The sequence below is a fragment of the Aquarana catesbeiana genome, linkage group LG11 (genome assembly GCF_042186555.1).
Source record: "Aquarana catesbeiana isolate 2022-GZ linkage group LG11, ASM4218655v1, whole genome shotgun sequence".
In the NCBI taxonomy this organism is placed as follows: domain Eukaryota; kingdom Metazoa; phylum Chordata; class Amphibia; order Anura; family Ranidae; genus Aquarana; species Aquarana catesbeiana.
Genome location: NC_133334.1, coordinates 83,287,451 through 83,314,301, shown reverse-complemented (window position 1 = coordinate 83,314,301; position 26,851 = coordinate 83,287,451). Strand labels below are relative to the sequence as shown.

The following is a 26,851-nucleotide window of genomic DNA, read 5'->3' as shown; positions in this document are numbered from 1 at the left end:
ATCCAGTTGTTGGATAAAGTTCCACTTTAATTAAACTCTGTACTCTTTGTTTATTTGTCTGATGGATGTCCAAATAGAAAGTTGGGGGAAATCCCACAAACAGGGATGCAGCAATGAAAACAAAAAACACTTTCAAGTAGAGTGAGGAAGGGGAATGCAATGATGCCTAGTGCATTCATAGAGTTAAAGCGGAGCTCCAGGCTCCTTCAGAAAAAGCGGTGTCTGCCTTGCGGCTTCACAGCCGATTCCCTACTGCTCATGCGCAAAGCTTTTTCCCCTTTTGAATGGCCCAGCATCAGGGAAAGGAGGATGGGGGGCCGAACTTCACTGCGGTGAGATCAGTCTGTCAAAACCAGGTACTCACTCCCCCTCCCCCCCCCCAAAGGTGCCAAATGTGGGTAGAGCTCTGCTTTAAGGTCTGCTTTAAGCTGGAGCTTTTCAGCTTTGCACACAAGTTTGTCAGTATACTTTTGAGATTAACCTGGTAAACATGTAAGAGGACGCTTAAAGCAGTAGTAAACTACTGAAAAAAAAACAATCTGCAAGACAATGGCATAATGTGCTAGTATGCATGGCATAGAACGAGGCCTAGAACGAAGCCCTTCCAGCGGCGCCCGCTCACCGCTGAGAGGGCTGACCTCTTCTCCTGTCCTTTCTTCCAGGATTGCGGCCTCTGGCACTGTGGCCGGAGCCATGATGACGTCACTCCTGCGCATAAGCGTGGGATTCACGGTTCTGGCAAGAAGGTATGCCCGACCTTCAGAGCGCATGCGCAGCTGACGTCAGCAGCTGCATGCAGGGTGATTATCTCCTAAACGGTGCACATTTAGGAGATATTCATTTTACCTACATGTAAGCCTTATTATAGGCTTATTATAGGCTTACCTGTAGGTAAAAAATAACAAAGCAGGGTTTACAACTACTTTAAAGCTCCACCTACTGTCTGGAAATGTAAATATAACATTTCTTATGTAATATTTCATATTTACTTTACTATTTAAAATCTTTTATATTTTTGAAGCCACTAACCTAACATTGTAATAAAGTATATACACAAATCCTAGGTATTCTCTACCGAATTGTATTTCATATTTTGTCTTGGTTTTCTTATGTTGAAGTGGGGGTCTTACAAACAGTATTTTTATTGGTGGTTGTTTATAGTTTATTACTGTTTTACGTACAGGGACGTGGCACAAAACACTATGGCCTAATAGTGGTGGGACATTCCCTTGGAGCTGGGACTGCTGCCATTCTTTCATTTCTCCTACGCCCGCAGTACCCTTCCCTGAAGTGTTTTGCATACTCTCCACCAGGGGGCCTCCTAAGGTACCTGCCAACTATTTGCACATGAAATGTCAGTTATGACTATGAAGTATGTTGATTTATTTCATTTAATGTTTTCTTTGCAGTGAGGATGCCATGGAATATTCAAAGGAGTTTGTGACATCTGTGGTGCTTGGAAAAGACTTGGTTCCTAGGTAAAATATGCAATTTGGCCTTTGTGTGGTCTGTTTTGTACATGATTCATTGCCCTCACAGCTGTTTTCAATTTTCTATAGGATTGGATTATCTCAGCTCGAAGGTTTCCGTAGGCATCTTCTAGATGTTCTGCAGAGGAGCAACAAGCCAAAGGTTAGCTGTCTAGCTGCATATTTTCCAATGATTGATCATTCTTTCCCAGTAGTAAGCATGTTTGTGGAACTACTCCACTTATATACACTTTTCAGGAGCAAGTCAAGGATATAAGCCATGCAGGAGAGAAGCTCTGTGTTCTTGGCTTCAACTTCCCAAACAAATTTATTATGAGCCACAAGATTCTATGTTGTAAAATAAATGTCTTCATAAATATGTATTCTGCTACATGTTTTTGGGAAAAAAAATCTCAATAAGCGTATATTGATTTTTTTCCGCAAAAGTTATAGTGTCTACAAACTATGGTATATATTTGTGTATTTTAATTTTTTTATATACTAGTAATGGCAGGCGATCAGCGACTTATAGTGGGACTGCGATATTGCAGCAGCCAAACTGACACTTCTGACACTTTGTGGAAACCAGTGACACCAATAAAGTGATCAGTGCTAAAAATATACACTGTATATAATGTAATAATGACACTGGCTGGGAAGGAGTTAAACATCTAGGTTTCATATCGTGTATTTTTTGTACTGTATATGCTGCTTTTACTAGGGGAAGAGATGGATTTTAGTCTCTGCTTTGCAGGAACACAAAATCCATCCCTTCCCCCCTGTCAGAACAGAGTTCTGCCTTGTTTACATAGACATTCAGATCATTCATCTCCATTCTGAGTCTCTGCCCAATGATAGGCAGGTGCCGATGCCCAGCACCTGCAGATCATCTTCTGCTGTGAATAATTACAACAGAAGTGGCCTGCTGGTGTGGCGCGAGCGCCCTCTGCAGGCGAAAGTTCAGGATCGCGTATATATAGGTAATCCAGCACAGAGCTGCCACCCAGTAGCAGTAAAACTGCTATAGGGAGGTCAGCAAACCAAGTTTGCTGTGCATGTGATAATCACACTTTTCTACCAATTTATTTTATTCAGGTGTAGCAGGGTTTACAAAAAATGAGAAACCATCCCTACAAAAGAACAAAGTCTCTCCCTCCCCCCAACCTCCAACAAAACTCCCCCAAAGCAGGGTATCGCCCACAACAAATCGTTATAAACAAAACGAGTGCTGGCGAATCTTAAAATGTTGGAATAACATGACATAAAATAATCTATTTAGAGCATGCAAAAAACGATCATTTAAATAATCTGGTCAAAATAATTGCAACTCGGACTAAATCAGACAAAGCAGCAAAAAAGCGTTTCTCAACTCGATAGAAATGGTTTGCAAGCAGGATTAAAAATGCTACAAACCCACATTAGCCATTCACCAATATGAAGAGAAAAAATTGCAGGAGTGTTATACATTTTTTGTGCGTGTGAAGGCAGAAATGATGTGTCTTGCATCATATAACAGAGTATATTGTTGCATATTAAGGCCTCATTTACATGGGCATACTGTTCCATACAACCATGAGAAGGCCTATCTTCACCCACACGGGATGTACAAGTGTTCCATGTACACCCATGTTGGACCAATGCACAGATTAGAATGCAGACAGACTGCTTTCTGATCCATGCATCAGTCCCATACAGATGTGCACTCTGGGATGTGCTTGGAGATCTATGCAGGGTGAAGATGGCCCTTCGCATGGGTGTATGGATCGGTACACTCGTGTAAATGAAGAGAATATGTTCACAGATCAGTTGGTGAACAGTACCATATTCACTCTACAGCTGGTCATAAGTGCTTCTCTTCTTTCTTGCTGTTTGTATAGTGGCGGATCATCCTGGGGGGTACAAAATGTATACCTAAATCAGAACTTCCTGATGAGTGTGAGGGGATAACTGTGCCCAATAATCGGCTCTGGACTCACCCCAGTGATCTGACCATAGCGCTGTCTGCCAGCACACCTCTCTACCCACCTGGACGGATCATTCATGTAGTGCACAACCATCCTGAGGAACGATGCTGGTAAGTGTTTTGGGATTGTCATACAGGATATTATTAAAAGCTGCGATTACTGATATTCACCATACACACATTTCCTGTAATACTGGGCTTACCTTTACCTTGTGAAGTTTCTGGGATCAAGAGGAACCAACATACTTTGCCATTTGGGGGGACAACAAAGCATTTGAGGAAGTCATCATCTCTCCAGCCATGCTGCATGAACATCTCCCTCACGTTGTGATGGAAGGTCTCAATAAGGTAAGAGAATCTGGTGCTTAGGGATATGTTACATGTTGCACCCTAAATTCCTGAAGGTAAACTTAGCCTTTAAAAACTATTGAGATACTGTATTTTTTCAAGTAACGGTGCCAGCCCTGTTGGTTAGCAAGAAAGCCTCAAATACTCCCAGGAATCTTCATTATATATTAACCCACCACCCCAAATGCAAAAGCACTAACATAAATCTAAGCAAAATAATCATTTGAATCATTTGAAATGTCACCAGGCCTTATAGTTCTTTTTTACCTTTTTGTTTTTTGAGGTTTCAGAAACAAACCATCATACAAATGATAAAGGTGTTGACATAATTTGAACATTAACATATTTCCCAAAGAGCAGATCTCATGTGTCTCATGCCAGGTAATCATTTTGTAGGAACGTTGAAGGCAGGATAAAAGAAAAGGTACTGTGAGGAAAGAAGGAGTGATTTACAGAGCTTTCCATTTTAGGATCGTATGACTTATAGATATAGTGTATAGGATGTTTAAGTTCATTGCTCTAATGTCTTTTTCTTATGGTAATGGGAACCACAGTGAGGGCAAGGGCGGATCCGGGGGGTGGGGCAACTGCTCCCCCCGAGAAAATAATGAGCGGGTGAGCCGGCGGGTGATTGAGCAGACCAGGCCGGCAGGTAAGCGAGCGGACAGGCAGGCTGGTGAGTGAGCAATCATGCTGGCAGGCGGTCAGGCTGATAAGCGGGCTGGCGTGTGACTGAGCGAGCAGGCAGGTGTTCTGTCAGGAAGCGGACATCTTTATACACCCACCAGAGTCTTGCTTTTCACTGTTATTTTTAACAGTAAACTCAACTTATATTTCACTAAATAAGCTGAGTTTACTGTTAAAAATAACTGTGAAAAGCAAGACTCCAGTGGGTGTATAAAGATGTCTGCCTGCTGACTTTTAACTCTAGGCTTACTGCGGACAAGTGGGGGTGTACCAAGATGGCCACAATGCAACATCACTTTGGTTGCATATTCTAATGAGTAGCGGATTTCTGACATCATCTCTCACCCTGCATCACCGCAGCTCAGCTTCTAACAGAACACGGCCATCACTGTGCAGGCGCGGGCAGCAGAGAGATTACATTATCTCTCACTGCCCGCCCTCACTCTGGGACACAGCCACTGGCAAGTGACAATCCGCATCTTGTGGCAGGCGACATTGGCAAGTGACAATCCATATCTGGTGGCAGGGGATATGGCAAGTGACAATCCGCATTTGGTGGCAGCCAACGGTGGCAAGTGACACGCTGCATCTGGTGGCAGGCGACGGTAGCAAGTGACACACTCAGGGCTCCCAATGATTCTGCATTTTGGTGAGTTGAACTATTTAATTCTATATTACAATGTAATAACAGAAATAATGCACTTCAATCATCCTGACACCATATCAACCATGGCGCTATGATAATTGAAGCGCCAACACCAGCCATTGCCTCGACAAATTGCCCACAAAATTTTCTGGATACTGCTGTCTCTACCAGTGAGGACAGCCCTCATACAGCCAAGGCTATCATGAACTTCGCTGGATCAGAGGGGGCTTAGGTAAGGATTGGGGGGGGGGGGGCTGGAGGGGAGGTGCTGCACAGAATGCATAAAGGTAAAAAACCTTTAGCCTTTAGAACCATTTTAAATTCACCTTATCTGGCATATAGTGGGCCAGGAGGGACTGCAGTGTTCAGTAATTTATATAGGCAGTGGTAAACTTTTTACGTGTTTTGTACACCCACATAAGCAAGTGTAATGCCGCGTACACACGAGCGGACTTTTCGACCGGACTGGTCCGATGGACCGAGTCCGGCGGACAATTTGACCGTTTGTGGGCTTCATCGGACCTGCAGCAGACTTTTTCGGTCGAAAATCTGACGGACTTTAGATTTGGAACATGTTTCAAATCTTTACGTCGGAACTCCGCCGGACCCAGTTCCTATCGAAAAGTCCGCTCGTCTGTATGCTAGTCCGACGGACGAAAACCGTTGCTAGGGCAGCTATTGGCTACTTCCTTATTTTAGTCCGGTCGTACATCATCACGTACGAATCCGTCGGACTTTGGTGTGATCGTGTGTAGGCAAGTCTGTTTGTTGGGAAAGTCCGTTGGAAGTCCGTCGGATAGTCCGTCAGACCAGTCCGGTCGAAAAGTCCGCTCATGTGTACGCGGCATTAGGTCTTTTGATTTTTATTGTGCTTCTAGCATTTACTAGTATGATTGTTTTCCTTACCAGGTTCTGGAGAATTATAACAAAGGCAAGACAGCTCTGCTCTCTGCTGCAAAAGTGATGGTTAGTCCAACAGAAGTTGACCTAAACCCTGAGCTGATCTTCCACCAACCACCCCATCTGTCTCCTCCCATCCTAGAAGTGATACCTGCCATCATGCCCGGGACAAATGCCAACAGGAGGAACAGCAGCACCAAGTAAGCAGTGGGATGTTGAGTGGTGGCCATAAAGATTTTCAGTTAGTCAGTGGTCATGGCCACATACCATATTACCCCTGAAGGCCAGCAGGGCCCATATTCCATCATTGTTTATATTTGCCCATTATTGCTGCCCTGATACCTGACAAAGTACTTTAATTCAGTTTCATAAAAATAACATACTCCCAAGTAACTTCTGTTTTGCATCCAAAACTTGTCATGATGTGTGGATGTGGATGCATGGTTGAGCGATGAATTGGTGTTGGCTGGCATGATTTAAAATGGGTTTTAATGTAGGGAATGTTGGAAAGTATGGAACCTATTGCAGGTTATTTTCCAGAAATTACTTCAATGTATTCCACTCCTTAATCTTCGTCCATCTGTCTCACATTTCCTTACGCATGTTTCTTGTCCTTGTTATTTAGGAACCTGTGTGGTGTGATCTGATTTCTCTTTGCTCGTCTGTGTAATGGACAACTGTTCTGTCCCTTTTTCTTGCATTACCATGGCCTGTTTGTGTCGTGATTTGTAATCTCATCTGTGAGTTTTTTTCAGTCTTTTTTTCACCCCGAAACATATCATATCAGTTTGTAATGTGTCTTTTATTGTTTATTCACTAGTTGTATCTAGTTTGGTACACTATGAAATAGCTTTTTCTCCAGAGATGAACTAGTGTAGTATGGATTCCATACGCACTGATTATTTTTCAGGAAAGAACGGCTATGACATTAGTGGGTGGTTAGATGCAAAGACATGGTCCAACTCCCTAAAATTTCAAATGATTGTAATAAACATGCCAGCTTGAATAACCTGAGTGTGAATGATAATATACCAATGGGAGGAGATGTTTTGGCTGGAGGTTTCCAAGGCCAGCTTATCGTAGTGAAAATTTAGAGGGGAATAATAGCACTTTCAAGTTATCCTGTGGTTAAATAAAAGCCATGAAACCCAAACTTACTATATAGTGAAGACACTTTCAAAGACCTGAATGTCTAAATAAACTACAACCCCCATTTGTGTTTTTTTTATTATTATACATGATTTATATAGCGCCAACAGTTTATGCAGCATTTTACAATATAAAAGAGAGACGGTATAGTTACAATACAGTAAAATATAGTTACAATACATTAAAATACAAGAGGGTTAAGAGGGCCCTGGTTATAAGAGTTTACATTCTAATAGGGTGGGACAAGTGGTACAAACGGTTTCAACTATGGGGGATGAGCTGATGGAAGTGATAAAAGATTAGTTGGAGGTGTGTTAGACTTCCCTGAAGAGATGAGTTTTCAGGAATCTCCTAAAGGCAGCCAGAGTAGGAGATAGCCGGACAGACTGAGGTAGAGAGTTCCAGAGAGGGAGATGAGAGAGGCTCTGTAGAAGTCCTGGAGAAAACATTGGAGGAGGAGACAAAGGAGCTGGAGAGCAGGAGGTCTTGAGAGGAGCAGAAAGGACGGTTTTGGTGATATTTAGAGACAAGATTGGTGATGTAGCTCGGGGCACAGTTGTGAATGGCTTTGTATTTTGCTGTTAGTATTTTGAATTTAATTTCCTGGGCGATTGGAAGCCAGTGTAGGGATTGGAAGAAAGGGGTGGCAGATACTGAGCGGTTGGTAAAGTAGATAAAATCTGGCATTCACATTCATGATAGACTGAAGAGGGGATAGCCTATGGAGAGGTAGGCCTATGAGGAGAGAGTTGCATTAGTCAAGGCAAGAGATAACAAGGGAGTGAATAAGTAGCTTAGTGGTTTCATTAGTTAAAAAGAGGCGAATCTTAGAGATGTTACGGAGGTGAAGTCTACAAGCTTTTGACAATGAGTGGATTTTGGGCTGAAAGGACAGGCCAGAGTCTAGGATTACACCTAGTACACTGGCATGAGGGGAGGGATTGATGGTTGCATTATTGACCTTGATGGAAAAGTCATAGAGGAGGGCAACGGGCAGGGGGCAATATTATCAGCTTGGTTTAGAGAGATTTAGTTTTAAGGAAGAGGTACAACATCCATGCTGATATGTCGGTTAGTAATGAAAGAGGAGACCGAAGGAGTGAGGTGAGGAGTAGACAGATAAATTTGGGTGTAGAGATGGTATTCAATTCCCATTGGGTGTATAGATGGGAGGTTTATCAAGTGACCAAGGGAGGAGGTGTAGATAGAGAAGAGAAGGTGTCCAAGAACAGAGCCTTGGGGGACTGTCACAGAAAGAGGAAAGGGAGAGGAGGAGACAGAGTTGGTAGGCAACACTGAAGGAGTGCTGTGATAGGTAGGAGGAGAATCTTGGAGACCAAGGGAACAGAGTTTAATAGCTCAGTCTTCCTTGCTATTTGCCCATTACTGTCATGTGCAGCCTCATAAAAGTAGAAGTATAGCCAAAGCTGTTTTGTCTATACTTCTCCTATGGATCACAAGAGTGCAGTTCGTTCTGCACTCCTGTGACCCGTTTTCATCCAACAGAGGGCTAAAGCCATTGTCAGCTGATGTCACTCTTCCAGTCCAGGCTGGAGAAAGATTCCAACTTTACAGTCGGGATCAACCCAGATGCCTGAACCCGGAAGCTCGCTCAGCTTCCCAATGAGCCGGTGGGAGACTGAGCCAGCCGCTCCCACCCCGCCACAGCCTGGTGCTCCAGTGAGCACTGGAGGAGCAGAGAGCCAGTAACTGGCATTCACCTGCTTTCTACAGGCTGAAGACCGAGAACTGAGTGAGCAGCGGTTTTTGATTGCTCAGTTCTCTGTCTTCGAGACAGTGGGGGACAGCTGCAGCTGGGATCGGTGCTGCATCTGCATAGGTGAATATGACTATTTATTTTTTTTAAAAGCCATACTTCTCTTAAACATTAGTGGGGCTCAGGAATAGGCAAGCAGAGCTGGTAAACAGAAAGCTGGCTGAATCTGACCTGATTTTTTTACATATTAGGTACTGGTTTCATGGCATTTATATAGTCACAATTTTCTTTTAGGTCCCTGGTGCCCAACTCTTGACCCTCCAGCTCTCTACAAGCTGCTCATGCCTTCTTCAGCTGTACTGGCTGCATTGAGGCAGAACATCACATGTGGGCAATACGGAGAAAAAAGCAAAACAAACAGCAATGGACGTTTTTTTATGCTTTCTTTAGGAGGGCCAGATCAATCCATACCTATATGACAAGGTCATATGGCTGTGTTTTGGGGCTATCTAGGGGTGAACACAGCGTTCATACTCCCCTGATCCTTCGATCCTCTGGAAAACAATGCTCCCCCACATCCAGCGGTGGACTCTTCCTAATCTCTTCATGTCCATAGCCAGTCTATGGGCGTGATGACGTCAGGAACAGTCCACCGCACAAGACCACTGGACCACAGGGGGGGCAAGAGTGGCAGGCACCAGTCTCAGAGGATCAGAAGATTAGGTGAGTATATCTTGGCTCTCCAATCACCTAAAAAAAACAAAAACAAGCAGTTAACCCATGCAGTGCGGGAACAGCCCTACTGCATAAAAAATATTTTTCCCAGAGTTTAGATTTGAAGAATAATTCCAAACATTGGCATGTTATACATATTTACGTTGGTCCAGCTTGGACCAATGTAACTATGCATATACTATAACAGACCAATGCCCCTGGAAGCTGGAAATCACTGAAGTAGACACTGCCTCTTCACCTCGTCTAATCAAAGAATGCTTTACAATCATTCGGAGAATGCAAAGCATTCTCTGAACAGTGCCCATGCTGAGTGGCCAACCTCCTGTGTTCACAATGCATGAAAGCAGCCTTTGGGCGAGGGACCCGGGAGAAAGTGGAGATCACTGAAATAGTAATGTCTTGCTCGTCCCCACCCCCTTTCCTGACTGGCCGGGCTGCGTGCTCGGATAAGGGTCTGTTATGGATTTGTTTTTTCGGCGTAGGGGGTTCCCCTTAAAATCCATACCAGACTTAAGGGCCTGGTATGCCCCTGGGGGGAACCCATGCCGGTTTTTTATTTAAAATTTGGCGCGGCGTTCCCCCTCATGATTCATACCAGACAGCTGTCAGCACTGCCTGTCGCTCATCGCGAAAGGAAAAAAACAGTTTTCCTTTCCCGATGAGCAAGCCAGCTCGGTGCTGGCTCCCGTGACGGGGCTCGCAGGTGTCAAATCTCACTGATAACAGCAGCGAGATTAACACACTATTGCAGTAACCTACTGTAGAAGCATGTGAATCTCAGAATTGACTGAACGGAATCTTAAATCCTTTGCTGTTCACATACATATTTCAGATGTGTAATTTGCTATTTGTCTTGAGTTCTGCTATAAGGCCTTGTTCACACCTATGCATTTTTTTAGTGCATTTTCAGTTTGGCAGAAACACACTACAGTCCATTTAACATGGTTTTCTATGGGTCATGTTCACATCTGTGCATTTTATGGAAAGGGCCAGGGAATTTTTTCTATTTCTTTGGTTCCATAGACTTTAATGGATCAAAATGTTTATTGAAAAATGCAAAATGCACCTGGAATATGCAAACTGCAACCTGCATAGGTGTGAACCAGGCCTAAGAGTACCTGAGCAGTTTTTGTTATCCCAAGATCATTTTTGCTGGTTCACATTCAGAGGAAAAGCTGTTTCATTGGAGGGAGTGACACTTGCATTTGTGAATGGCATTTCCTAGCTTGGATTTCAACCCTTTCAGTTAAACTGGTCAGTGGGAAAATTTAAAGAGAATGTGTTGCAAAGCAAGATGTGTGATTAGGTCTTGATGCACTTGTTCACTGCTTATTAGTTAGAATGTGTAACATTGAACCTTTTCACTGAATTGCTAGCTTAGAACTAGTATGCTACAGGAGTTGGGCAATGGTTTTGTACCTTATTCTCTTACACAGATTGCATGCAATACCCATAGCTGAATACATCCTACGGGAGCTAAATTTTACAGCTGAGAATAAGAATAAAGTGCATCTAAAGCCAAAAGTTTTTTTTTTTGCTTGTTTCGTACAGAGTGGGGGAAGCAATTAAAAACCTTTTCAAGTTTTTATTGAAATGTTTTGGGAAGATTCACAGGGTTTATCCTGGTGACAAAGCGAGGAAACCAAAACATTCAGGCCTCATGCACACTGGACGTTAAAATAATGTTATAAAACCGCCAGTAGCTTTGCAGTGACTTTTTCAATGTTTTTGCAATAGCATTTTTTTAGCGTTTGTAAGCGTTTTTTTTTTTTTTTCAATGGGATCAAAAATGTTTAAAATAAAAACGCTGCTGAGCTGCATTTTTGAGCGTTTATCTGCATTTTTCAGAGTTTTTGGGTATTAGAGCATTTTTACAACTGAAAAACTCCTCTCGGAACCTGGTAGTTTTGGGGTTTTTTTTACAGCCTAAAAACGCCCCATCCAAAAACAGTTGATAACAGCCTATGTGTGCGTGGACACATAGGATAACATGTTGGAGAGTTTATTGACTGTAGAAAAAAATGCCTGAAGCCAAAAACAGTAGCTGTAAAAACGTCCAGTGTGCATGAGACCTAATGAGGGAATGCATGAAATGTGGATTTTTTTTTAATAGTTTTGGGGCGATTTCTGTACTTCCTGTTTTGTCCGCAGGACAGGAAGTAATGAAAATCTCTCAAATGGGACACAAATGGCAAAATTATGCCTGACAAGTGTTTTTTAACTTTTCTCTACTATATCAAAAAAAAAATTAAATTAAAAGAAGAGCTTTAGATATACTTTTAACACATTCTTTTGTCCCCTGAGTTTTATTGTATAGGTGTAAATATCTGAAAAATCTGACATTCAGAAATGCAAGTGCATTTGGCTCTATATTGCACATATAGATATATATCTATATGCGTTGCATGTTTTCATTCCTGTTTTAAGTTACAAGGTATTATAATGATAGGACCATTTAGAATTTTAAAAATTCAGTGGGACCCTGGCCTGCAAGGTTTGTTAAGAAGTTAGCATGTAGCCTCTTTGCCTAGATTGCAATCAATGCTATGTACAATGTAATGTATACTGACTTTGGTGGCTATTTTTTTGCGCTCCTTAATCTTGCATTTGCATTAAAAAGAGACTTGTTTTTATTTTTCCGCTACTGTAGGAGTAAACAGTCTGAGATTAGCCTTGAAGGATTCTACGATTCTCGACTTTTGTCCCCAGTATTGAAGGATCCTGTTGAGTTATTGTTGATGAGCACCAAGGACTGCCTGGCAGTTTCCCTGCAGGACCGTAGAGCTCCATTGGCTACAATGGAGAGCCTGTCAGACAATGAGTCTGTATACAGTTTTGATTCAAGGCGTTCCTCTGGGTTCCGAAGCATTCGTGGTTCCCCCAGTTTAAGAGCTGTACTGGAACGTGATGAGTCGCACTGTTTTTTCATTGATCCCACCATTCCAGAGGAGAACCCATCTCTAAGCTCTCGCACAGAGCTTTTGGGGGCAGATGCCCTTTCTAAACACTCACAGGAAAGCCAACATACTGAAATTGTTCATAACAGTGGTCGGTCATCTCCAGGAGACCTGCCACCCTGGGAGGAAGAGATCGTAGCAGGAGCAGAGACCACAAGGGTGCAAACACCTGCACAGGAGGAGCTGTCTTTACAAAATGGCCGCCTCACAGAAGTACCCAGCCCACAAGTATTAGAATTTGCAGAATTTATAGACAGTCTGTTCAATTTAGACAGTAAAAGTGGGTCTTTGCAAGACCTTTACAATATGATGGTGTCAGAAGGAACAGACCGCGAAATGGCCAAATCAGTAAGCGATCAGGAGATACTTCTAAGAGCACAGTTTGAGCCAAATTTGGTGCCGAAGCCTCCCCGTCTCTTTGCTGGTTCAACTGATCCATCCTCGGGCATATCTGTGTCTGCCTCTTTTCCTCTCAGCTCTTCGGGTGAGCTCATGGACTTGACACCCACAGGGATGAGCAGCCAGGAGTGCTTAACACCAGATCCAACACGGACTGCTACGCCCACAGGGCCTATACATGCTAAACAGGAAGAATTGCTAATTTCTGCTCTATAGCAGAGCACACAGAGAACATTAGGTAGAATATATATGGAGGGAATGCAGCTTTGGTAATAGAAATCTGCCAGGCTACTGTAGGAAGAAATATACCAGAGCTTAGTTAGCAAAGGTGATTGAGATGGCAGAGATAGCTGCCATCCTGCCATTAAGGTTTATACCTATGGTACCAATATTTTGTAAACCATGCGGCAGCTAAAATGTATGTTGGAATCTTTGAGAAGATGATAAACCAAGGAAAGTGAATTGTTGCACTATGAAGATGCCACCACATGGCAGTCTTGCATGGCTTCTACTTTACCAGCCAAGGCTTCATACCACCCTGTGTCATTGGTCTGTTGGAATGTTGAAGTTTATAAGAAAACTGACTGGGCATTTTGGGTTGCTCTACCACTTTCTGTCCTAGGGTATTTAGATAAGGCCATATTTCTACCTTTTGCTCTACAAACGCATTACACTACATTCTGTCAACCACTGTGGGGCAAACAGGGACACCCCTCTACCCTTTGCCTTCATTGCTTATGTCATTTATGTGCCATTATGTTTCCTGACTAGATTACATGAAAGAATGTATGAGTGGCAAATTTGTGTAATAGAATATGAACTGGAATATTAGGGATGTTTAAGCATTACCTCTGTGCACTGCACTGTGGCAAAATCAAAGTGACATGTACTATGGGAAACATTTAAGACTATATGCATTTTTACTGTTGGTGATGTCTTTTACTTCAGTCAAAATTATGTGCATAAGTCTACCATGCATGAAGCAATAAGAAACTGGTTAAAGGCTTGCTCTCTCCAATATTAAAGTATGTAGACAAGCCATGTGGTCATGGCTGCATTAATGTGCTGTTATAGCAAAAGACTTGGCCTCTCAATACAATTTGAGTCAGTGGCCATGCACAAAGCAGACAGTAGAACCAGTTCAGCTTTCATAGATGTGGTCATTGCACCACTGAAATATCTGTACCATCCAAAATACCCCTCTGGTATGTGCCATGCTGATACTAGCAATACTGCGCTTTATTATACGCATCTACTAAAAGCACCCTTTTGGGTCCAGTTACGGCATTTATAAGCCTGATGAAGGGAAAGTGTCTGGCTGTTCATGTTGTCTTGGTATGAGCAAACACTAATGTACAAAGCTGTTGGATTCTTAGGTCTTTGAATTGGTGCTTTCATTAGACCTTTCACAAGTAAAGCTAAAAGTGTTTGTTCACTTTAAAAGATATTAAAAATAAATGAACATCCTAAAACCCCCCACCCCAGTCCCCGATGTACTTTCTACCCATTGGTGATGAGCTGTTCGTGCCCACGTAACTAGTAGAGCTGTCCAGGGATATGAAATTCATGCTGTTCTGCCTCTACTCTGTGCAGCACCTCCGTGGCAGATCAGAGCGATTCTGATTGGTCAGCCTCGGTACAGAGCATCGCTCTGATCCATCTCTGAAGCTCTGCACAGAGAAGAGGGAATTTTAAATCCCGGACCATTGCACTGGCTGCATGGGCACTGATAGCTCATCATGGAGGTAAGTACAGCAGGGACCAGGGGGGTGGGGAAGGTGTATGGTGTTAGTTCACCTTTTCATTCTTTCTGAAAAAGTGAACTAACCCTTTAAACATTGGGTCCCCTAGATAAAGGGCACCCTGTTTTTGTAGAGAGCCGTCTCATCAGAGCTACAGCACTCCATATGAAATCAGTTGCATTTACTTAAACCATGAGATGCTGTTAAGTTGAATCCAGCGCCTCTGATATATATGTTCCGTCTGAAATGCAGTATATGTGTTAATTCACGGGAACCGGCACCTTTTTGTAGTGCCACAGTATTTGAGCATTTGTAAGACTATCTTTTAGCACTGTTGTAATTTGCTTGAACAGAAGAACCAACCTATGTGGTCAGAGTCTGGGTTCCCATCAGTGTCACATGAAGGGGTGCTTGTTTTAGCATTTCGTAAACACTTCAAGGAGTGTCCATTTGGTCAGCAAAGTGTTGATGAGTATTGAAATATGTACTAACCATAGGGATCTGGTATTTCTATGATATTGAGTTGATTTACTAAGGGAAAATAGACTGTGCGCTTTACAAGTGCAGTTGCTCTAGAGTTTAGTAAATGAGATAAAGCTTCACATTACAAAGAATGCCCAATCACATGCAAGAAATAAAAAAAATGTGCTTGCATGTGATTGGATGGCGGAAGTCGGCAGAGCTTCCCCTCATTTAGTAAGCTCTGGAGCCATTGCCCTTGCAGAGAGCAGCTGCACTTGCAAAGTACACAGTCTATTTTCCTTTAATAAATCAACCCCATATGTTCACTCTTTGCATGTGTGCCATTACGTTTTGCCACATAGGCAAGGGTGGGAGCATCCATTAATGCTCATTTGTGTAAGCTCTTATACTTGAACAGGTCAGCTTGCAACATGGTGTACACTAACCACTCCTGAATATTGGATGTTACTATATAAAATACTTAGAGAAAAATAGATGCAAATTTTAAGAAAAATACAGAATAACTGCGTAAAAAGATGGTTATCTTCATTACATTTTTTAAAGGTTAATATATGTATTGTGTTATGGAATTTAAGTTTTATAACAAGCTCCAAAAATCGTATACATTTTTACATGCGCCTGCGTTCAGGAATTTTATTACCAAAGATAGAACTTAAAAAAAACAAAACACGAACAGTACAAGCTTCTTGCAAAACTCAAGTCTTTTTTTCAGTCACATTCTTATTTTTTAACTTGGAATAAGAAGGGAGCTTGGTAGCCTTTAAAAGCATCACTTCTAATACCCTGTACACATGACCGGTTTTCCCGTCGGAATAAACTCTGAAGGTTTTTCCGACGGAATTCCGCTCAAGCTGTCTTGCATACACACAGTCACACCAAATTCCGACCATCCAGAACGCGGTGACGTACAACACGTACGACGGGACTAGAAAATAGAAGTTCAATAGCCAGTAGCCAATAGCTTCCGTCTCGTACTTGCTTCAGAGCATGTGTCGTTTTTGGTACGTTGGTACAGACGATCGGTTTTCCCGTCGGAAAAATTTAGAACATGTTCTCTTTCTAGGTCCGTCAGAATTTTCAATGCAAAAAGTCCGATGGGGCATACACACGATCAGAATATACGAAAAGCTCCCGTCTGACTTTTTCTGTCGGACATTCTGCTCATGTGTACACAGCATAAGAAGGCTAGACAATCCTCAGAGCCAGCTAGGATGACACTTAACTACTGTTTTCTGTTATTGAAATGTGCCCTATACAATTCAACTGGTTCCTCATCTGGTTTCACTTCCTCTTGTGCACAGCTTGATTCAACATGTAGGAATTGATTTTTTTTTTTTTTTCATTTTCAGTGGACCTACATTGGAGTATTAACATATAGCTACAGTATACGGCCAAAAGTCAATGAACGGTGTTGGATAGTGTAATTTGGACATACAATTGCAAAACCATGAGTAATAATATGGAGCTGTTGCCCCCCACCTTCCTCAGTTATAACAGTGTACTGTTCTAGGAAGGCTCTCCACAAGTTATTGGACTATGTCTGTGGGAATCTGTGCATATTTAGCCAAAAGCGTATTTTCTGAGGTGAAGTACTGATGTTGGACAAGACCTAGCAGTTGGCATTTCAGTTTATTCTAAGGGTGTTCAATAGGGCTGAGGTCAAGGTTCTGTGGGGGCCACTTGAGTTTCTCCACATCAAACTCCCTAAACCATGTCTTTATGGACCTGTCTTTTATGGACCTGTCTATTGTGCATAGGGCACAATCATGCTGGAATTGATGATAATGGCTTCCACCAGACTGCTGCCACAAGGTTGGAAGCGCACACGTTGTCTAAAGAGTTTTTGTATGTTGTAGCATTAAAAGAGAAGTATGGGGGCCTTTTTTCAGAATCATACTTATCTAGGTGGATGCAGCATCGGACCAATGCTGCATCTGTCCCCCGCTGGCTTTAGGACTGAGAACCGTGCGATCAAATACTGCCGATCACTTGGATCTTAGGGTTCCCTGAGCAAAGAACTGGTGACTGTCAGTCACAGCTCTCTGCTCTGCCCCCCCCCCCCCCAATCGTTCACTGGAGCTCTGAGCTGTGGAGGGGGCAGGAGCGGGCGGCTCAGCCTCTCAGTGGCTCACTGAAAGGCTGAGTCGGGTGCCAGTCCAGGCACTTCATTGTCGTAAACTTGCTCAAGCCTGGACTGGCTCTGTGATGTCAGCCGAATACTGAATGAACTGCACTCCTGTGATCCAGGAGAAGTACAGCCAAATGAGCTTTGGCTGTACTGCTCCTTTAATGCCCCATACACACGGTCGGACATTATTCGGACATTCCGACAACAAAATCCTAGGATTTTTTCCGACGGATGTTGGCTCAAACTTGTCTTGCATACACACGGTCACACAAAGTTGTCGGAAAATCCGATCGTTCTGAAAGCGGTGACGTAATACACGTACGTCGGGACCATAAATGGGGCAGTAGCCAATAGCTTTCGTCTCTTTATTTATTCTGAGCATGCGTGGCACTTTGTGCGTTGGATTTGTGTACACACGATCGGAATTTCCGACAACGGATTTTGTTGTCGGAAAATTTTATAGCCTGCTCTCAAACTTTGTGTGTCGGAAAATCCGATGAAAAATGTGTGATGGAGCCTACACACGGTCGGAATTTCCGACAACAAGGTCCTATCACACATTTTCCGTCGGAAAATCCGACCGTGTGTATGGGGCATAACTACCCTTTACTGGAAATAGCTGAACTAATTCAGAGAGTGTAGGAATGATAGTTACGTGTCCATAAACTTTTGGCCATATAGTGTATATTAACTACTACATAAAGGGCAAAAGAAGTATCGGGATACTTGCCTTTCTTAAGAAAATGCATTTCCAGAGTTCCTCTTGTTTTGGTTTTATGACCAAAATCTAGGCATTTGGTCATAAAATCTCTTTTTAAAAGGGAAAACCAGCCAATCTAAATGCTGATAGTAGATGAAAGTGTATGGAGTCCCTAGTAAGGCCGATTTTCCCTTATTTTTAGAAATTACATCTTCAAATACCTGAGGTTTTGGTCATGTAACCAGCACTGGATGCAGCTTATCTATGATCCTAGAATATCGTCGATCAATGCATTCTGACAGCGTTGAAGTCTCCGCGCTGTAAGAATACAAAGGTTCAGTGGGAAGGATTCCCCCATCCACCTTGAATGTGTGGATAGGGTAATCGATTCCTTTTTTTCATTCAACCTGCAAGTTGAACAAAACAAAATGAATAATATATGGGCAGCTTTAGAGGCTGACAACACTTTTAAGAACTTGTAATTATACATTATTTGTATCACTGCCCATCTTTCCATCCGCCTCTTGGCTAAATTGTGACTGGTAATATCACATTTAACTTTTTTTCATATTCTCTACTTCTCATGAGCTGAAAAATGATTTCATGACTTTTAAATTATTTCTTTAAAAAACCAAAAAGGGTATTTTTTTTATATCTGCCTGGCTCTAAGCATTTAGTTGGAAACAGCTTTTATGAAAAAATGCCTATAAACGAATTAACTGTCTTTTGACATCTGCTTTATTTTTCTTTGAAGTAAATTTTCTAAAATGCTTAACATCCAAATAGGATTAGTGCAGACTTTATTGGTACAAATGAGATAACGCTCAAGCTTTATAAAAAAATATTGTACATCCCCTTATTGTTACTTATATTTCCTTTTGAACTGCTAGTTCCTTTTTTTCTAAGAAGTAAATTTGGTTCTTAGCCAAATTTGTATAAAGCTTGTGCCAGTAAAGTCTGCACTAATTCTATTTGGATGTCAAGCATTACAATTTTTGGATGTGGTACAGAGGTGGTGGCTTATTTTTATTACATTTTATAAAATAAACCCAATTATTTTCAGGAAATATAGAACTTAGCAACAGGTCATCTGCACCTGCAAGTCTTCCACCCACCAACCTTTATTTGTCACTTTTGTTCCACTTCCTCCAAACTTTGGACATGCACTATTCATTTCCCTGCCTGTAACTACATGAAGCGTTTGTAAAATTGCCACTAACATGAGAATATTTGTCTCCATCTTGTTCAAGTAGAGTAATCTATAAATTAAATCTACCTGTTTATGTGCAGTCAGATGCGTGTTTTAGTGCATCACATAGTTCCCATCGGAGGTATGCATATATGCAGCCTCTCGATGGGTAGACTTTAATCCCAGGAGGCTGAAATTATACATCCCTATGTAAACATATTTTGGTGCTGAGAACGCGCTCCTAGCACAGTTACCGGCAGGAACCGAAAAGCTCCTGATGCATACTTGTAATCGGGAGCTTTCTGATCATATGACTGCTGTAACTGCCAACCACATCGGCCACATGATTGGAATGCCCGCCTCCGCCTGCATTTAGAACTTCTTAAAGGGCCGGGAGGTGGCGACGGGAAGGAGTATTTGAAGTGCACAAAATTACACTTCTTTCGTGTTTCTACACAGCAGTGTGGTGTGTTGCACTGCTGTGCGGTGACTTGTGGTGCCTACCTGTGCACTGAGATAAAATGGAGCATGATTTCTGCACTCACACATTTAAGAAATTCACATTTCAACTGATAGAGAATCACATGGTTTACAGTTTGATTCACTCAACTGAAAAATAGGTAATGAAGTGATGACATCACCAAGCAGTTTTACAAGCCTGAAGTGTATTTAGGAATATGCATGTTTTAAATGTTTACCCATAAAATCATGTCACATGTTGGTAAAACTTAGTTAAATCTCTAGCACATAATCTGTAGATCGCAATAGCTAAGATCTGCTTGCTGGAAATCATAATCATATATTTTGGGTCATTTAACACAATCTTATGTAAAAGTTATACACTAATGGTTTGGCATACTGTACTGCATACTTGGGGTAATCAGTTATTTGATACAGGGTTTCTCAGTCTGGACATTTGTGGTCAGTATACTGCTGTTTCTGCAGCTCATATCAATGATCACTACAGAGTTTATTAGCCTAAAACATGCACAACTTGAGGCTTGAGATATGGTACCAGAGTTTTAGGCATTTTTAGAAGTAGCGGGAATTGGCTTGACTTATTGAAAGAGGAACTTCACTCCCCCCTCCTCCTGTCCTCCCTTACCGGTTAAGCTGGGCTTTCTTTACAAACATACACATCTGCCTAGTAAAACCAGTAGTGATCTGCTGATCGAGTGTCAGAGCCTAAAGCCCCTTACACGTGGGACAGGCTCCGTTGGAGTCCTTCTGCTCAGCAGACACAGACACAGCCCGCTCTCCTCTATGGGCAGTGAGATGTAAATGGACCGCCTGTTCATTTAAACCTGACTGTCATCCAAACCGCCAGAAGGATGGGGATTGGGTCCCCATCTGTCTGTTTTTAATGGATCGGATGTCGGTGGGTGTCAACGGACACATGCCCGTTGACACCCGTCACTCCATGGAGGAGACTGGAGGGTCCGATCGGGTCCAACTGAAAAGCAGACCCGATCGTTCCACCTGTGTAAAAAGGCCTTGCGTCCCACACCACCATCTTGTTCCTTTTAAGCAGGCTACCTATTCAGGGTTCAGCCCAATGAAGCATGACACATCATTCTGGTCTAATCCAAAATGGCAGTGGAGGGTGTGGTCACCTGAAAAAAACGAAAAAAAAAAAAACACTGACTATTATGCTTGCAGGGGAGGGGACTTGGCCAGAGTTATGGTCCACAGTTTATTTTGCATAGTAAAGGTCCACTTTACTAAAGACCTGGAATTTGCACTTTCTTGCATAGTGCTTATTCTTAACACCATTAACCTAGATATAGTAATATTGTAATTAGCTGATTATACTATCATGTAATTTGAAGACCACCTAATTAGTAGAGCTGCACGATTCTGGCTAAAATGAGAATCGCAATATTTTTTTTTTGCTTAGAAGATAGATCACGATTCTCTCACGGTTCTCGCGGCGTAACATCATCTTTCACATTAAAACAAAAAAAAATTGGGCTAACTTTACTGTTTTTTTGTTTTTTGTTTTTTTTTTCATTGAAGTGTATTTTTTCCCCAAAAAAATTGCTTTTGAAAGACCGCTGGGCAAATACAGTGTGACATAAAATATTGCAGCAATTGACATTTTATTCCCTAGGGTCTCTGCTAAAATATATATAATGTTTGGGGGTTCCAAGTAATTTTCTAGCAAAAAATATTGGTTTTAACTTAGGAAACAAGTGTCAGAAAAAGATTTAGACTTTAAATGGTTAAACTTCCTGCATTTACATGTTGTTTAAAAAATTGGCAGACTGAATGTTTTCTTTTGACAGCTGAGTGAGCAGATAAGTCTCTCCACCTGTTATATGAAAGAATCGGCAAACTCTGCAATAGAGATCGTCAGGGGGGTTGAATCGAGATCACGATTTTTTAACGATTAATTGTGCAGCTCTACTAATTTATGTGCATAGGACAGACCCACCTAAGCACCACAAGCTTGTTTTGCAGAGGACATAAAAGCTGTTTGTATGGTCCATGTTGGTCCTGTATCCTCCATTCTGAATAGCAATGAAACCAGTTCAGGCAAGTCAAGCAATATTTACATGGCCTAGGACACCAGGACCCTCTGATACCAAAGGTGATCCATCATGATGATTTTCACTGCAGCTGACCATTCTACTGTAGCCATTTTCAAGTGGAAGGAAAATGACAATTCTACTACACACATAACATTTACTCTGTGGCACAGCAAAAGATGGTGACATCTGGCATTGAACATCTGTTCTCATATAGTTGATTTTCAGATATGCACAACTCTGCCCAGCTTTAAGGTACTCATGCATGGGCTGATGTTCCGGAGTGGTGCAAGAGATCTCAGTATTCCTTGTAGTAGTCCCTTGACTAGGTGTATCCTTGTGAGCAATAACCAGCACTGCCGAGCATAAAAATGCTCCTCGTTATTACTTGCTGAGATTTTATAATGTGGTAGAAAATCTCTGATTGTAATCATTCCATTTTCTCCAGGGTGTAAAGGGAATTACATTGTGTGTTTGTCTGAATTGTTAAAAAAAAATAGTGGTGTGCTTAATGGAGCGATTCCACCAATAATGGGAATGGTTATTGATGATTGTTACTCCCATGTATGACCAACCTGAACCGTGTCGGCTTCAATCTGTCAGAAGCTTTTCTCAAGGAAAATGTCTACATACACTCAGTTTATACTGGTTCTGAAGCATATTTTTAGTTTAATTGGAGCTTGCTGCCAAACCTGATTTAAGCCCAACTGTCACAGTGCAAGTGATAGTTTGAGGCTTCTCTATGATGTATGTTAGGATGTAAATAACAGAATAATGCATGTGTTAACTGAAAAGTTAATTAAAGATGTTGAATTGGAGACAAATGTCCTGCTACATTAAGAGGGAAAGTGCCAAGTTGAATAATGCTGTCTTTGATGGCAGCCCATAGCTGTTCTGCTAGAGAATGTGGAGAGCCTGTAGCTGGCTCTGAAACAGAGGAATCAGGACTAATTGACTCCAACAGCCATAGTGCTTGGCAATGTCACTTTTCTATCAACAAAATGGAAATCCAAAGTTTTCTGATAATTTTTGTTTTTTTGTATGGAAATGAGATTGCATCAATTTATCTGTATTTAAACAGTAAGAAGAGCCGTGTTATCCACTCATGGAGAATGTTTACAGCATGGTACATTTTCACTTAATATGAATTATTTGAAAATGCCTCTATGTGTCTAAATGTCTAAGAAGTCGGGAGTTAGGTGTCCTAGGAAGGCTTGCACAGCCTGCGATTTTGCACTGAGGTCCCTGTATCCCGGCTTTTTTTCAACAGCTTTTATAGTTATGTTTCAATGGTTTGCCTTTTTCTGTATATTTATTTTACCCTCATGTTCCCTTGTTCTTGTATGTTCCTGTTTTCTTTCATTTGTTGCTGTGGTCCTCCTAGGGTTACCCTCTCCATGCCTCCACCCAGGCTGGCAGAGACATCTAACACTGGAGTTATTCTAAGTGCTTTGCACAGTATTGGTTTCATAAAGTTGTTCATGATCAGAGACCATCATTATTGTTTTTTTAGAACACAGAGTTTTGCCAATGAATGAATAACCACTAATACTGACCCCTGTGATCCTCTCTTTGTTGAGGTACTTTTTTGTGCCATGAGTGCAGAGTCTCTTGTGAAGAGACTTTGCCTGTCTTGGGACTCCCAGTCTTCAGCATGTTTTGATGCCTAAATCTAGCAATCAAACATTTAGTTGACAAACCTAGAGGCCTGTTTTGGTCCAAGTGTGCTGAATCACCATGGATTTCATTTGCTTTGCCATCTCGTAAGATAATTTGTATGTATTATAAACAGTAGAGCTGGTTCTGTAGAGTTGTACTGTGAACTGGTACCTTGCACAGCGATGTCACTGCTAGGTCAGTGGCAAACATTTAGTTGACAAACCTAGAGGCCTGTTTTGGTCCAAGTGTGCTGAATCACCATGGATTCCATTTGCTTTGCCATCTTGTAAGATAATTTGTATGTATTATAAACAGTAGAGCTGGTTCTGTAGAGTTGTACTGTGAACTGGTACCTTGCACAGCGATGTCACTGCCAGGGCAGTGGGCACTCAGGACTACTCTTACAATATGAGGGACTTTTACACCACCCTCTGCCTGAGTGCCTTATGTTGACTTCTGAACAGTTGCATGAACAACCTTTCTGTGCAAATAAGAATGCCTTAATTTTCAGGAACCTCTATGCCCAGTTCTCACCTATAGACCCTTTCCTTTTTGGTCATCCTCTCTAGGCTGGTGCCTTGTGGCATAGCAAAGAAGGAATGATGCTTTAGTAGGACACAACTTATTGTGCATGTTATACCCCCCCCCCCCCCTACTCTTGCTTCTTTGTCTTGTGCCATCACCCAGATCACTTGTAGTTTATGTAAAAAGCAAAACTTAATATTGTAAAGAAAAATTACTAAAGATATAGCATATCTTATAAATATATAAATATATACATATGTTTTTGTATATTCTATACAGACTGTACAAAGGGACGGGCTGTTCTATGCCCTTGGTGGATGTACAATCCCCGTCTTTTCAGGCTGTATATATTCACTACATTACACAAAATCTCACAGTGCAGGTTCAGAGCTTCCTTGGCAGAGTTCCCAAACTATAAGCGCCATTTGGTTAGTTGGGTTGTGCCAAATCATCTTCATATCTCATCTGTCCTGAGGCAATCCACTGTGCTAGCTGAACCAATATGGAAATGATGAATTTGAGAGAAGTTGAGTATGAATTATTCAATGCATATACCGGTTCAGCCCACACAGGGCTTTATTTAATAATACCATGCAAAGAGCAACAGTGTAAAGTAAACAGCCAACCCTAGATCAGCTTTCACTATTCTACATGACTGAAACTAAGCATTCTAAATTCCAAGAAAATGGAAGAATGTCATGTATTGAAGCTGTAATAGCTTGATGTTGGTGCCAGTCTAACATTATTTAAAAGGCCACCTATGAGCAGGAAAAACATAGTTAAAAACTAATCTTTGATTGGCTGCCTTGTAAATTACTGCACACTGCTACTGCTTGCCTCCATGTCATTGATCAATCCTGCACATCTGTTTGTGTGTCTAATGCCAATCTATTGTGTTAAGTGAACAATACCGTGGTCACTAATGGCACAAGTTGGATTCAAATTGCACATTTTGCCATTGGGGCTATAGGTCTTTAAATGCCATCCTATTTTTTTATCTGGTGTACCCAAAGCTGTAAGAAAGAGGTATTAAATTATATTTACACCACTAGACATAACTGTCTTGTAGATAGTGTAGCTGTTCAACCTTCGACAGCGATTTTATTAACAGACTCTTTTTTTAAATGAAATGACGCCATGTTGCACTGCTGCACACTTCGCTTGGCAAGCTCAATGCAGCAGTAAAATAGGATTGTATTGATTGATGTGTGAAAGGTGCCATCTAGTACATATTGGGGCATTTGTGATTGCCAAAGTAGTTAAATCAATGCTTTGCACTATGTATTGGTTGGGCGCAGTCCTTAGTTTCTTCAAGTCTTCGTTACAGGTGCATGTAGCCTTGTAGGAATGCACCTTTAGAGACTTCCTTGTACTTAGGAATGCGTATTTCTTCAATATGTAACAAGGAACAGCCCACTATAGCTGTCTTTTAAAGGTGCAATCTTGGATCCCAAATAGATTGTATTTATGCACAAGTCTGCACTCACCAGTTTCATGCGTTTTCTTCTAGGAACCAAGGGGTGCAAGATGGTGTCTTAACAAAGGGATGTTTACGAAATCCTTTTAAATAATAATTTGCACAAACTAATTTGTTTTAAAAGTTTTTTCATTAACAGCAGACTGAAATTAACACAATAAACCCACTTATTAAAGACACGGAAGGTTTTGTGATGCACTCATGTCTCCCTCATCTGTCTGCAGTGTTAGCAGGCCTTCTGTCTGCACATTTATACAAGGCCATCCTATTATGTCAACACTTTAATACTATGCCTGCGTGTGATTTCCCTGTAATATGGACCGTTGTTTTATAACCTCCCTGGTGAGCCTGCCAAGAGATGGGAAAGTAGCTTCCACCGTTCCCTGACTCACTATGTAACACTTTAAAAAAAAAAACAAGTTTGCATTTTGGAATGGCACTGAAAATTAATTAAAAAAAAAATCAAACTTGATTTGTGTTTTCCTGAGTTTTATTATAGCTTTAAAGCAAAACTTTACATAAATGCTTACCATATGGTCATGAATGTGCATACATAACTTTGTTTTAAAGAAGCTATCCATTGTAAAATGTTATCATCTTTCAGACTTGAGCATGAAATGTGGTCCTTGCTCACTTTTAACTTTCACTTTTTGTGTTGATTTTATAAATGAGGCTTTGGTTCACAAATTCAAATTATAATTACAAATCTGCCTGATCAGCAAAGAGATGAAAGCTTGAAAAGAAAAAAGAGGGCAAATTATATTGGGAAAATTAAGATTTCGATAAATTATATGTTAAAGGTAAAAAGGTTTGCAAATCTCCCCTTCCTGTTAACGCCCCGAAAGCGGCATGCAAAATATCACTTCCATGTTTTTGTGTCACTTTTTCCAGCTAGTATTTGTGGGGAAGAGGCTAATAAAGCATGATCTGTGCTCCATGAGATTCATTGAAGAACAGGTGAGACATCTGGGGTCCTCGGATGTCTCATTAAAACGGAGCTCCACCCAAAAGTGGAAGCGCCTCTTATCTGCCTCTCCCCCCCCCCCCCCCCCTGTCCGTTACCACATTTGGCACCTTTTGAGGGGAAATGAGTACCTGGTTTTGACAGGTACACCCACTTCCAGCTCAGTTCCCCTCCCCCTGTAGCTGCTGACTTTTGGGGGGGCGGAACTCCTCTCTAACTAGTTACCAACCGTCCGCCGCAGTTGTACTCCAGCAAGTTGGCTCCCCTGCGCGAATCGCCATCATTGTACGGGTGCATACATGGCGATTTTTGGGTGCACCTGGACCCATTCACAAACGGGGAGCCAACCAGCGGGTCTGGCGGACTCGCACCAGCGATCGCTCCAGAAACAGGCAGAATGGGGATCTTTCAGTGTAAACAAACAAATCCCCATTCTGTCAGGGGAGAAAAGACAGATCGTCTGTTCCTAGTGATTAGGAACAGCGA

General features: G+C 41.8%; 1 protein-coding gene across 3 annotated transcripts in view; it reads left to right on the top strand.

Annotated features, from left to right (window-relative positions):
* The window catches only part of DAGLA (diacylglycerol lipase alpha), a 132,317-nt gene extending 106,444 nt beyond the window's left edge, over positions 1–25,873 (top strand). For all 3 annotated transcript variants that reach the window (XM_073604664.1, XM_073604666.1, XM_073604665.1), the window contains exons 14-20: positions 1,184–1,326; positions 1,410–1,478; positions 1,560–1,632; positions 3,347–3,543; positions 3,651–3,780; positions 6,023–6,213; positions 12,265–25,873. In XM_073604664.1, the coding sequence (XP_073460765.1) occupies positions 1,184–1,326; positions 1,410–1,478; positions 1,560–1,632; positions 3,347–3,543; positions 3,651–3,780; positions 6,023–6,213; positions 12,265–13,186 (1,725 nt within the window). In that variant the 3' untranslated portion in view covers positions 13,187–25,873. The remainder of the gene's footprint in view (positions 1–1,183; positions 1,327–1,409; positions 1,479–1,559; positions 1,633–3,346; positions 3,544–3,650; positions 3,781–6,022; positions 6,214–12,264) is intronic.
* The last annotated feature ends 978 nt before the right edge of the window (positions 25,874–26,851 follow it).